This window comes from Dichomitus squalens (assembly GCF_000275845.1).
Source record: "Dichomitus squalens LYAD-421 SS1 unplaced genomic scaffold DICSQscaffold_17, whole genome shotgun sequence".
In the NCBI taxonomy this organism is placed as follows: Eukaryota; Fungi; Basidiomycota; class Agaricomycetes; order Polyporales; family Polyporaceae; genus Dichomitus; species Dichomitus squalens.
In genome coordinates this window covers 201,112-213,073 of record NW_006766899.1, presented here as the reverse complement: position 1 = coordinate 213,073, position 11,962 = coordinate 201,112, and the positions used below count along the sequence as shown (strand labels likewise).

Genomic DNA, 11,962 nt, shown 5'->3' with positions numbered 1-11,962 from the left:
CCGTTCCGATTCGTCTCGTGAAGCCGTCTGGCTCCGCAACCTCCTATCAGAGCTCACTGCTCCATTAGCGGCCCCGACCCTTCTCCTCTGCGACAACCAGAGCGCTCTCAAGCTCGTCGACAATCCCGACATCTTCCACGCTCGCACGAAGCATATCGACATTCGCTATCACCACATTCGCGAGCTTGTTGTGCAACGTAGTATGATCCTCCGCTACTGTCCAACCAACGAGATGGTGGCCGACTTGCTCACGAAGGCGCTCCCTCGTCCCCGGGTCAAGATGCTCGCTTTCGCTCTCGGCCTTCGTCAGGCTTGAGGGGGAGTGTTGGCGTGCAAGCGCCGACGAAGTCTCGAGAACGTTGGGTTTCGTACCTGAGCGCCTGCGCCCACATGGCGAGCTTATCGCCCGCCACCATCAGTCGCGGGCGCTCCCCGTCGCTCACTTATACCGACGTTCGTGTCGACCAGTGCCTCAGTCTTTTCCCCACTGAGGCACTGATTACATTAGATCCTACCGTAGTCGGCTCGTAACCCCGTTAATACAGTGGACTACGGGTCAAAAGCAGGAGTGATCAGACGACAAAACAGAAGACCGAGGGTGATCCAGGAGGGGCGCCTTGGGGCGAAAAGGGACAGTCGATGTACTTAGAGTTGAGCGAGAGGTTGCACACCGATCTGGAGACGTCCAAGAGCTCGCGGACGGTTTCGGCCACTTTGCTTACATAACTTAACTTCAGAACAAGTACATTGATTATGGTGATATTGATAGATTTAGAGCACATTTACGCGTGCGATGATGAGTGTGGAGGGGATCATATCAGTATCTTCACCAAATTCTGCCCTGTTCCTTCCGCGCCTTGGGCCACAGCCTCCGCCACGGTTCCCGGGCAGTTGAGCATGAACGCGACTTGTGGTTGGCCTGGATAAAACCACGCCGCTGTCGCCTGTATCACTCGTCAGCTACTGACGCCGACGCCGAATGCAGAGAACAGAATTGACGGGGAAGGAATGGCACTCACGATCATGGCATAGAAGGATATCATCGTCAGTCCCTCGGACATGTTCGTCTTCTCGTCCACCGTCACGTAGTTGACGAGGAAGCATGCCCCCAGCAGCATGCCCACCTCAAAGTAGTCTGTTGGTGGTAGCCAGGTTAACTCGTAAGATCATCCAGAGGAGGATGAGCAGACGTACCAAAGAGGAGATGCATCGGGCGCCCGGTCCACCATCCGAGGAGGACGAGGAAAGGTGTCCACCAGAGCGTGAACTGGATGCTGAGGTCGATCGGCCGCCCGTGCGCGAACTCGGAGACCCAGGGGAGCTCGAGTACGTCTTCTGAGCTGTCTTGCTCTACCTGCTCCTTTGGCTCATTCCCTGCGTTCCAGCCAGCTTGCCTGTTAGATCCGGTTGTGGGGCGGCGGCGGACCCTAGGGTTGGCCTTGGCTGCGCTCGGGTTCGGGTTCGGGTCAGAGGAAGCCACCTCCCGGCTCTTTGCTGTGCGAAGAGTCGAAGTGGACTGGGAAGGACGCGGGCCGTAGGTTGGTGGCTCATGATGGGACTCGATCTCTGCGGGCTCATCGACGTAGTCAATGTGTGGAGCGTCCTGCAAGACACGTTGCGTGGGTACGGTCTTCTGTTCCCTTGGCGCTTGTGTATCCGTGCTAGTCTCAGCGGACGAGGCCTTCCTCGCCCTGCGCGATCGTATGCGGCGGACGGCGTATCGACAGAGCGCAATGGAGAAGTTCCAGACAACAACCGCGCCGTCTGCAGAGAAAGAGACGATAGGGAGGAGGACGAGCCCGAACCATCTGTGCACGAGGGCAAGTGGATCGACGGGACATCAGACAGAGCGACGCATGATAGGGGAACGACAGACGAACTCTGTCTGGATGTCACTCGTCTCGAGGAGGGTCTCTATGCTTGAGACGAGCTTCGCGAGTGGGGCTCCGTAATCAGCCAAATCGAGAGCGGGAAACTGAGCAAGGAGACTTACAAACTCGGCTGTAACACCCATGAACGCTACCGCGACGATGACGAGCACGACGCACACCCACGGATTCACCTCGCTTTTCGGGGGAGGCGCCTTCCCACAGTTGTTCAATTGAGCCGGGGGAAAGGATGAGTTTGTCGGTGTGCGCAAATGACTCAAAGTGCCGCTGGAGATCGAGCGCACTGTGCGCGGTGGCGACGAAATCGAGTTCACGATGCCGGTACTTGGCATACTCTGATGATGCCCATCGTTGATGCCAGTCTGCAGAGCATTGTTGAGCGTGTTGGCTCGGGCAGGAGGTGGAACGGGTTCAGGATGACCAGGGAGAGGCAAGACATTATGACGGTAGAGGCATCCAGTGATGTAACTGGTATGCACATGATAAGTGATGGAGAGTCGCGCGAAGGAATGATCAAGACAACGCACATAAGAAGGAGCATGACGGCGATTCCGCGACTCATTTGGACAATGTCGCGGCGCACTGCGTCACTGACCAAAGGTACGAAGGGCGCTGGCAACCCAGACTGGTCGCCGCTCCCCGCAGCAACGGACCCGCGGTCCAACGCAGCAAAGAATACAGTTGGCACCAGAATTCCAAGGACTCTGTTGTATTCGTTCATCATGAGTAAGACACAAGATAGACATATATGAGACTTGGAGAACGAACCCGATCATGAGCAGAGAGTGGTTCAGGTTTGAGAATTGATGGAGCCGTTGCTCATAGATCTGGGCACCTTGGATAAAGAAAGCGACTCCAGGGATAAGGAGGAGATGGAGAAGGACGACGCCTATAGATGACAAGTACATATGTTGTACTTGGAATGACTATGCTCGACACGTACCGATCACTGTTGATTGCAGTAGCCTTAGCCTAGTATGACAGCGCCGATGAGGATGAGGATGAGGATGAGGCGTCGTAAATGAGGGTAGCTACTGAGATACGCACTGGCACCTGAAGAGCAGGATAATAGCTAATGCCGCCTCAATAGCACTAGAAGATGGTGGGTCAGATACACAACGGGTCTAGAGTCTGAAGACTTACTTGCTCAGTGTGATGACCAAGAGATCCCGTGGCTCGTTTCCGAGGAACAAACCGATTTCGTCTCCGCCCCAGTCGAAGATCTTCTGTAGTGGGATCATGGCGATGAAGCAAACTGTTTGCAGAGTCTAGAATTGATCATCTTCGGTTGCCGCAATGATACTCACGAACGAATGTAGTGTTGTTGCCCCATTTCTCCGAGTCGAAATGCGAGGCCCAGGCGAGCGCGAGCGGAACCACGACGAAAGGGATGTTGTACCCTGGTCCAGACAGTCTCCCCCTCCGGCCGTTGCAAGCAAAGGAAAGAACTCACAACACTTCACGAACATGTCGTGCAGGCTCTCTTCCCACGTGGGATATGTGGGCATGTCCTCGGGCTTCATTCGCGCCCAGACCGGCATGAGCACGAACTTCATCCCCTTCTCCGCAATTTCTTCAATGTCCTCGAATATGTTCTCCTGGGACACATCATTGGGGTCGTCCACAGTGCGATCGGGAGGGCTAGAAAAGCAAACAATTATATAACTCTGACAAAAACATGAACACACGGTGAGACTCACCCTTGTTGGGAGCTCCCCCTCGCGGCTTCGACGTCGCGGTCGGCGTGCTGAGACATGGCGAGATCTGCGCGAGCGAGAGGAGGTGGGCTTGGGTATGATAAGAGGTTGACGAGCACATTTGCGCCATGGGGGAGGCATGTATATCGGACTGGCACGAAGGATCGATGATTAAACTGTATTGCGCGCTCCGGCGATGAGGGGGCGACTTCAGAACTGACATATGCGACGGCGACTTGTCGAGGCAATATCAGGAATAGATAGCCGCTTACCACATTGGCAGTACAGATGGGATAGATGTCCGGGACGGCTCTCACGAGGGTGCACTAGTGCAGCGCTTTGCGACGGACGCGGTCGGCGTGTCGAGCATCTTGAATGGAAGCCTACAGTAAGCCCGCTCGGGGCGGATCCCTCGGACTAGATGAGGCGACATCATATGTAGAATATGCGTTATTCTCATGGTATTCCGGCATCCAAAGGGATCAAAGTCATTCAGAGAGCGAGAGCTCAGTAAGTTTGAAAAGGGTCTAGGTCATGCAGAAACTGTCCTGCACGGAGATGCCAATTGAAAGGCTCTCGGAAAGAAAAGCGCACGGATGATGCCGGAGACAGCTTCTCTGTCAGACTACAGACTCACCACACCAACGTTGCTGCAGCGCGAATCCGCTCATTGAGACCTCCGACGCAATATCGTGGATAGATACCACGTCCCTGAGGTGTTTGTCTCGACGCAATACGGTTATAGTTATATGTCCCTCGGTGGCAGTCTCGTCCCTATCATGTCTTCAGGCAAGTAGGCGACATGCGGCGAACATGATGCAGTCGACACGTTATGGAACATCACAGGAGCCCGTTCGCAAACATACAGCGTGTAGAGAGCCGTGTCTCTATCTCTCTCCTTTAGCGGGCATGTTGGTACAGCGAGAAACAAACTTGAACAAAGGAGTCCGGGGCAATAGGTCGGTTATCCAGTCCGAAAAGAGCTCTATGGATACGCCGAGCGTCGACCGAAGGAGACCTGAATGCCAAAGTGAACCGAGAGCTGGAGCCGAGATCCTAGAGTCGCAAGAAATATTCGTCGAGCAGAGAGCAAAGCCGACTACATAGTCGCCGAGGTCACCGATGTTGATAGCAAAGCACAGTTCAGCGCTAGCTTCTAGTACGACTTGTAGCTCGGACCCGGGACACCCCAGCCGGCCCGAACGGTCCATGGCGGGAGTACATAATTTACATAGCAAGTTGTGCGAAGCTACAGGCGCAAAGATCCGATGTCTCATCTTCACTTGCATCCCCATTCGACACGACTCTACCAGTGCGTGATATACATAGGCCCGGCTCCGATTGGATCTACTAGAATTCAGCTTGTCACATTAGTGCTATGTGCGACCGCGGTGGCGACGTTGAATGGACAAGCCAGCATTTCCGCAACGTGCGGTTGTCCCGGGTACCACCATGCTGCTGCGGCCTATACGGATCCCTTTCGATCAACTGCTGCTTGCAGGAATGAGGAATTATTGGGCGTACAATCATCACGTAGAAGGATACCATCGTCACCCCCTCAGACATGTTCGTCTTCGCGTCGATGGTGACGTAGTTCATCAACAGACAGGCCCCAAATAGCACCCCCACCTCAAAGTAGTCTGGAAGGTGCGCTCCGGATAAGCCCAGCGCATACTAACGAGACGGGTTCAGACTCACCGAATAGGAGATGCATCGGCTTTCCGGAAAACCATCCCAGCAACACCAGCAGTGGCATCCACCCAAGGCCAAATTGGATGCTCAAGTCGATAGGACGTCCGTGCGCGAGCTTTGAAATACGCGAAGGGTCATCCCACGAAGGTTTCTTCCGTTCGACCTTCCCCTTCTCAGGATCCTTCGAGCTGGGGTTTGGGGCTTGCCCCTCCGGATTTTCTGCTTGCTGCTCCGAGTTTGCGGCTTGCTCCTTCGCCGGCGGATGTGGATGTCTATATCTCCAGATATCGACAATGAACCTCCAGATTTCGGCCGTCCCATCCGCAGAGAAAGAGACCAATGGGAGCAGGATGAGGCCGAACCACCTATGTCGCTAGTCTGGGTGAAAGCTGACCGAAGTAGACTGTGGACGTGAACGTACTCGGTTTGGATGTCAGTCACTTCCAGGATCTCTTCGGCGGTGGAAACCAGCTATCATCAGGGCGTAAGCGGACAACTAAAACGATGTCCCGAGCGCCATAGAGTACTCACAAATTCAGCTGTCACGCCCATAAAGGCCATTGCAACAACTATGATCCCAGCATGGACCCAGTGAGGACAGTTCTCGTGACTGGGTTCGTCCGGGCCATCCTTCCCGGTCTGAGTTCCCAGCTTCGAGTCGTCGTTCTGGGTTTCCACCTCCAAGTCGTCGATCTGAGTTCCCACCTCGTCGTTCTGAGCTCCCACGCTGCTCCTGAGGCACCCGCACATGAGCGTCCCGGATCCATGACGGAATACGCAGGATACAACGTATCTGATCGGAAATGTTCAATAACGCGGGCACATGTTAGGGAAAGGTACTTGAAGACAAACATCACGAGAAGCATGATTGAAATGCCCCTACTCATGCACAGTATTTTCCATCGTTCTGCGTCGCTCACGAGCGGTAGGAAGGAAGGCGGAAGTCCAGACGAGTCCATGCCTTCTAGTGTCACGTCTGCACTGTCCAGTGCAGTGAAAAAAAGGGTGGGCACTGCTATCGCCAGGACACTGGTACGATGGCGACATACTCAGTACTAAATCATAGATACGGAAATTGCAGACCGCGCACCCGACCATCGAGAGGGAATGATTCAGGCTTGAATACTGATGAAGTTTCTGCTCGGGCATTTCAAGTTGGGGACCTTCCTTTTTGGGCGCGGTCTTCGGGCTGAAGAAAAGTTGCGCGCCTCGAATGAAGAACGCTGTGCCAGGTACGAGGAGCAAGTTCAGAAGCATGACACCTATTGTGGGGCAGTCATCAGTGACATAGGTGAGCTGAAAGACGGCTATAGGCTGCTTCACCTATAAGAGTAGACTGCAGAAGCCGTAAGCTGACCGGGAGTTTTAGCTCAGGAGGTCTAGGAATAAACTAGCCGGGAAGCGTACTGGCACTTGAACAGCAGAATTACAGCCAGTGCGGCTTCTATGGCACTAATGCTATGTAAGCGTTTGTCAAAACAGCAATCATGGTGAGACGAAATGACATACTTGCTCAGAGTAATTACAAGGAGATCTTTCAAATCCCTGTTCCGAAAGTGTCGACCCAATTCGTCTCCGACCCAGTCGAACGCTTCATGAAGAGGTAGCAGGGCAAGAAAGCATACTACGAAGATCCAGATAGAAATGCTTAGTGGGACATAGTGTGAAGTATAAAAAAACTCACGGCAGAACGTAGGTCCGTGGCCAAACCTCTGAACATTGAAATGCGCGGTCCATGCGAGCGCCAGTAGAATAGTCGTAAGGGGAATCCAGCACCCTGGCAGCAGATGAGGTGTTCACCTTAGTCTGTACCATAATGGAGAACTACTTACACTTCTTTCCTTGACAACTTACCTTGACGCAACCGAATACAGCCTTTACGGCCGAGGGCAATTGATACTTCTGCGGGGTGTGGCCTTCTTGGACGAATTGCGACATGAAATGGCAATAAGAATGACAAGTGAGACTGGCAAGCGAAGCGCGACAACGCAGACACAAGTTACGGGGGTTGCCTGTCAATGCTTTTTGAAGCTTGAGAGGTTTGAAGAGTCTTTCTACACGAGGAAGGTGCAAGGTGCAAGCGCTGTCGCGATGGGAAGGCTACCGTGCGCGCTGCTGTGCACCCGCGCACCGAGCTAAATCCTACCATGACTACTCTCCGGATTGGGCGTCAGGCCACCAGAGGCATACTTTACTAGCTGGGACGAGTTCGGACAAGAGGGTCTCCGGAAGGGTTGGATGTGCGCCCTTCTTCGATTTGAGACGCGTCGGAACCATGAGGCGTTCAGTCACCAAACCTGGTCCTCCGTACTAGGAATAGTGGTGTACTTTAGCGCCGCACTTTATAGAGAGATTCCGTGGTGGGGAAGGGTACCGAGCAGAAGCCTATGAGTGTGGCGGCCACCAGGTGGCCCTGTAAGAATGGCTTCAGCACCGAGTGTCGCGTAGATTACCTGTATCATTATGCGCATCTGGAGGACTGTCATCACACCGATGGCATATCCGGCCTTCCTGGGACGTGCATACAAGTAAAGGCTCTCTTTCGTGAATGTCAATACGTGATGGTTATCGGGCTGCGTTAAAGTTAGTGATAAAAGCATCGTTAGCGACGACAGTATACAACAGAGTATGTAACCGGAAGGAGCCCAATGGGATCCTATTAGTCCGCGTGCAGTGTATCAGATAGCGTGAAAGAATAAGGATCTTATGCCAGGAGACTACGCCAGGTATGGGTGACGAGCAGGGCGTCTTTGGCGGCCTCAGCGGCGAGTTCCGAGGTTGCCTCCGACCCTCCAGAAGATACGGCTTCCGCTACGGTCTCCGTACATGCGAGCATGAACTCTGCGGAGGGCTGTCCCGGGTAGTACCACGCTGTCAGAGCCTGGAGCACCGCGCCATCAGCGAGGCGAAGCAGGGTCCATGTATGAACAACACGCACAATCATGATGTAGAAGGCGACCATGATGAGACCCTCCACCCAGTTCGTCTTCGCGTCTGCGGTGATGTAGTTGACGAGGAAGCACGAGCCGAGGAGCAATGCAACCTCGAAGTAATCTTCGCAAAAGCAATAGACAGATGTCAGTGAGTGATGCGCGTCGGAAATGAAGACTGTATACCAAAGAGGAGATGCATAGGCTTCGACGTCCACCAGCCCAAGAGTACGAGGAACGGCATCCACCACAGCGTGAACTGGATGGACAGGTCGATTGCTCGGCCCCGCGCAAGCATCGAAGGCACCTGGACTTCCTTGTTCGCGATCCGATCATACACCGCCTGGCAGAAGAAGATGGCTGCGACCGCGCCGTCCGCAGAAAATGAAACGAACGGCAGAAGGATGAGCCCAAACCACTCCTCCCGAATACCACTTGTTTCCCGCACGTGTTCAATGCTCTCGACAAGCTGTCACGGACAACGAGGCATGCATGCATGAGCCACTGGCAGACAAGTAGGAACCGAGTTGTGAAGAGAGACGGACCATCTCCGCAGTGACAGACATCACCGCGACAGTGACGAGCAGAAGGATGATGCACGCCCACGGGTTTGTGAGGGGCTCTTCTTCACGCAGGTGTTGCTCCGCATGTTTGAGTTCTGGGGGTGCGTCGTGCGGGACGGTCAGTGCATTGTTCTCGCCTGGTGGATTGTGCATATAGATGCGCGAGGCGACATAACTACATATTTTTGAGCCCAATTGCCGGAACAACGAGGCTCCACTTACACAACGAGGAGAGCGACAGAGATACCACGGCTGATGCGGAGGATCTCGTCGCGGATGTTGTCGTTTACAAGCGCAGTCGATACGTCAGTGGCGCCTTGGGCAACTGAGTTCGCACCTCGGTCGAGAGCAGCGAAGAACGCAGTGGGAAGGAGTGTTGCGAGGACGCTGACAGAAAGGTTGACATTGCCCTGAGCATAGCCAAGACGTGAGGAACTCGTACCCAATCATCAGCAACGAGTGGTTCATATCAGTCTGGTGTGGATGGAGTGTTTGGTGGCGAACTTCAGTGCCGCCGACAAGGAAAGCGACGCCCGGGATGAGCAGCAGATGCAGAAGAACCACGCCTGAGTGGGTACTGAGTCGACACCGTTCAGCAAGACTGCCAGAACTATGGTGCCCACCTGCGATCGTTGCCTGAAGGAGACGAAGCCTAGCCACGAAGTTCAGAACGTCTCAGCCTTGCAGATACACCAACATCTCACTCACTCGCATTTGATGAGGAGCACTATCGCTAACGCCGCCTCCACAGCACTGCGGGCAGCCAGGCATTTCAACATCTATACACAGGTCCTGGCGGCAGATGCTCACTTGTTCAGAGTGACGACCACGAGGTCCCCGAGGTCCTTTCCAAGGTACAAGGCCATCTGCTCGCCACCCCAGTCAAATATTCCTTCCAGAGGAATGATAGCGAGGAAACACACTATCGCGCGTCTTGAGATCACACCAGTAACATGCGAAGATGCACACTCACAGATGAAAGTCACGTCTTGTCCCCATAGAGGCTCACGCTCTCCTTCGGCGTTCTTCTTCGTCACCCAATGTGACGCCCACGCGAAAGGGATGGCAAGGAAGAGACAGTTAAGCCCTGCGCGACACGCGACGTGGATGTCTAGTCACGTTACCACGCACGGAAGCAGATGGCACTCACAAGAGGAGAGAACGATGTTCTTCAGACTCTCGCCCCACCCAATCTTCCGCCGACCCTTGCCTCGTAGCCGGTCCCAGAACTCCTGCGCCCTATCCGACGCGTAATCGTATGCTGCGCCGTACGATCCATGACTGTGGCTCTGCTCAACCGGAGGAGCTGCTCCAGGATGAGGACCAGAGCCGTATTCGTGACCTCGAGCGGCGTCGGCGCTATATTTCGGGTGTAAGTACTGCATCTCCATGTCGTCATGAACGTCCGGAATCCGTGCATACCCGCGCTCCTGGTCTGTCATGACCCTGTTCGGAGATTGACCGTTAGCTTTCTCGATATCGGGAGTGAGACTTGGAAGAGCTGGGCTCGACATGGGTGGCGAGAGGGGAGAGAGAAAGAGAGCGACGGAAACGCGAGGTGTGCGGAGAGAAAGACTTGCCAGAGACGCGTGGGGAACAGCACAGGAGTTATGGAGCGATTACCGAGGTCCCCCCAGGCGTTGATATGAACGACAGCACCCCACGACCGGTGTTCCCGAAGGGTCGAATGCCAAGCAAAAGATCAGCAAGTAAGGCAACAAGCTAGACGAGGGGGCCAAGACCGAGCGACGACCGTGCTGATAGGGCACTCGCGACAATGCGCGAACCGCAGCTATTTGTATGAAGGCCTCTGGACCGGCTGAACTGCGCTCTTGCTGGCGCAAGTCGTTGTCGGCGATCGGTAAAGGAGCGCGTCGCGTAAAAGAGACATTGCGGACTGCGAGATGCTCCTGGGCGTCCGGAGGTCGTGGTCAAGGAGCGAAAGCCACGCAGTCGCCCCGCCTCACCGTGCCAAGACAAGCCGTTCCGCGAGACGCCCGCACGATTGGATCGCATCGCGAGACCCTCCGAAGAATTGGGGATACCTTCAGCGCAAACCAGAGCTCGCTCGATGACAAGGTCTGCTACGCAAGGTAGTGCGTTCTTGTAGTTACCAGGAACGTCGGAAGCGACGGTGAGTAATCGCCTTCCACCTTTCGGAATTAGCGCTGCGTTATAGACTAGTACTATGGATCCGAACCCGCTGGCATGAAACCCTCAGTGAACGTTGAGCCGGCCAGTACGCCGTAAGTGAGACCGCCTCTATCTGGTCGGCGGGAGCCCGTGCTATGAAGAGCTTCGGTGCGATCAGCAAACATGGGCGATCCGGAGGGCCCCTGGATGCGCCTGTTGGGAATGCATCAATCGTCTCGGCCCGAATGCATCGTCCGTGTGTTGAGGCGCTGTCCTTTGTCGCACATGCATCATCAACATGCCCGGTAATCCCACAACGCTGCGGTGAAGAACGAGGCGGTCATTATCCCCATCGAACTACAGATCACTGGCATGCCTCTTGCATCGTCTTGTGGCAAGGCGTACTCTGCTCAAGAAGGGACCACCACTGAGCAATCGGATTGCAAGGAATCCTGGGCCACGAGCGAGAACCAACATATGTCGCTGTCCTTCGAGCGTGTCAGGCAGCATAGTCTCAGGGGTCTCAGGCTGCCTCGCGCTTGGCAACAACATTGAATGCATTTAGTTGTAAGCAATGCGAAATTGTGAGGGATCGAAGGTGGCAGGAGGCTCCAGAGTGTTTACAATTGTACGCAACTGGCTACGTAGCAGGCTGCGTAACCACGTATTAGGCGTGTTCAATTCTTGTCGCTCGCTCATTTCCTCGCGCGCTTAACGGGCGCCTGCCTACCTGGATTCAAGGTCAGCTCAAGCGCCTGTAGCACAGCAAGCAGAGGGGGGCAGGCGGCGGGTGCAACATGACCACATGAGGGTCGCGAGCTGGGACTAAGGAGCGCCGCGAAAACTTGACGATTCGAAATCTAGAGAGCTCTATAACTCGAGACGCGGAGTCGTCCCGCAAGGTTTTGGGTCCAATTGCCATCAGGCTTACAGCGGCAACCCCAGGTGAACCGTATGTATGTCGTGCCGAATCTGGTTCGGATTTGGGCGCATTATGTACGATTATTCTCGAGCAACGAGTCTATAACGCTCTCCCGATGTCTCCATCCACTCTCCGG

At 54.6% G+C, this 11,962-nt stretch overlaps 3 protein-coding genes across 3 annotated transcripts; all 3 read right to left on the bottom strand.

The window, feature by feature from the left end:
• Window positions 1-812: 812 nt before the first annotated feature.
• DICSQDRAFT_127437 (uncharacterized protein) lies at window positions 813-3,645 on the bottom strand (the record flags this gene model as incomplete). Its single annotated transcript, XM_007366309.1, has 13 exons — window positions 813-944; window positions 1,020-1,135; window positions 1,195-1,808; window positions 1,881-1,930; window positions 1,994-2,357; window positions 2,417-2,593; window positions 2,658-2,778; window positions 2,833-2,861; window positions 2,937-2,981; window positions 3,033-3,144; window positions 3,197-3,289; window positions 3,343-3,530; window positions 3,590-3,645. 13 exons carry the CDS (start codon window positions 3,643-3,645, stop codon window positions 813-815), a joined length of 2,097 nt encoding a protein of 698 aa, XP_007366371.1.
• A 1,155-nt stretch (window positions 3,646-4,800) lies between these two features.
• Window positions 4,801-6,028, bottom strand: DICSQDRAFT_181080 (uncharacterized protein; the record flags this gene model as incomplete). Its single annotated transcript, XM_007366308.1, has 5 exons — window positions 4,801-5,051; window positions 5,111-5,226; window positions 5,285-5,643; window positions 5,700-5,749; window positions 5,810-6,028. 5 exons carry the CDS (start codon window positions 6,026-6,028, stop codon window positions 4,944-4,946), a joined length of 852 nt encoding a protein of 283 aa, XP_007366370.1. The 3' UTR covers window positions 4,801-4,943.
• Window positions 6,029-7,982: 1,954 nt separating this feature from the next.
• Window positions 7,983-10,156, bottom strand: DICSQDRAFT_61999 (uncharacterized protein; the record flags this gene model as incomplete). The annotated part of the gene is made up of 11 exons (XM_007366307.1): window positions 7,983-8,159; window positions 8,217-8,332; window positions 8,395-8,677; window positions 8,754-8,946; window positions 8,994-9,158; window positions 9,214-9,337; window positions 9,395-9,423; window positions 9,480-9,524; window positions 9,582-9,693; window positions 9,745-9,858; window positions 9,922-10,156. 11 exons carry the CDS (start codon window positions 10,154-10,156, stop codon window positions 7,983-7,985), a joined length of 1,593 nt encoding a protein of 530 aa, XP_007366369.1.
• Between the last annotated feature and the right edge of the window lie 1,806 nt (window positions 10,157-11,962).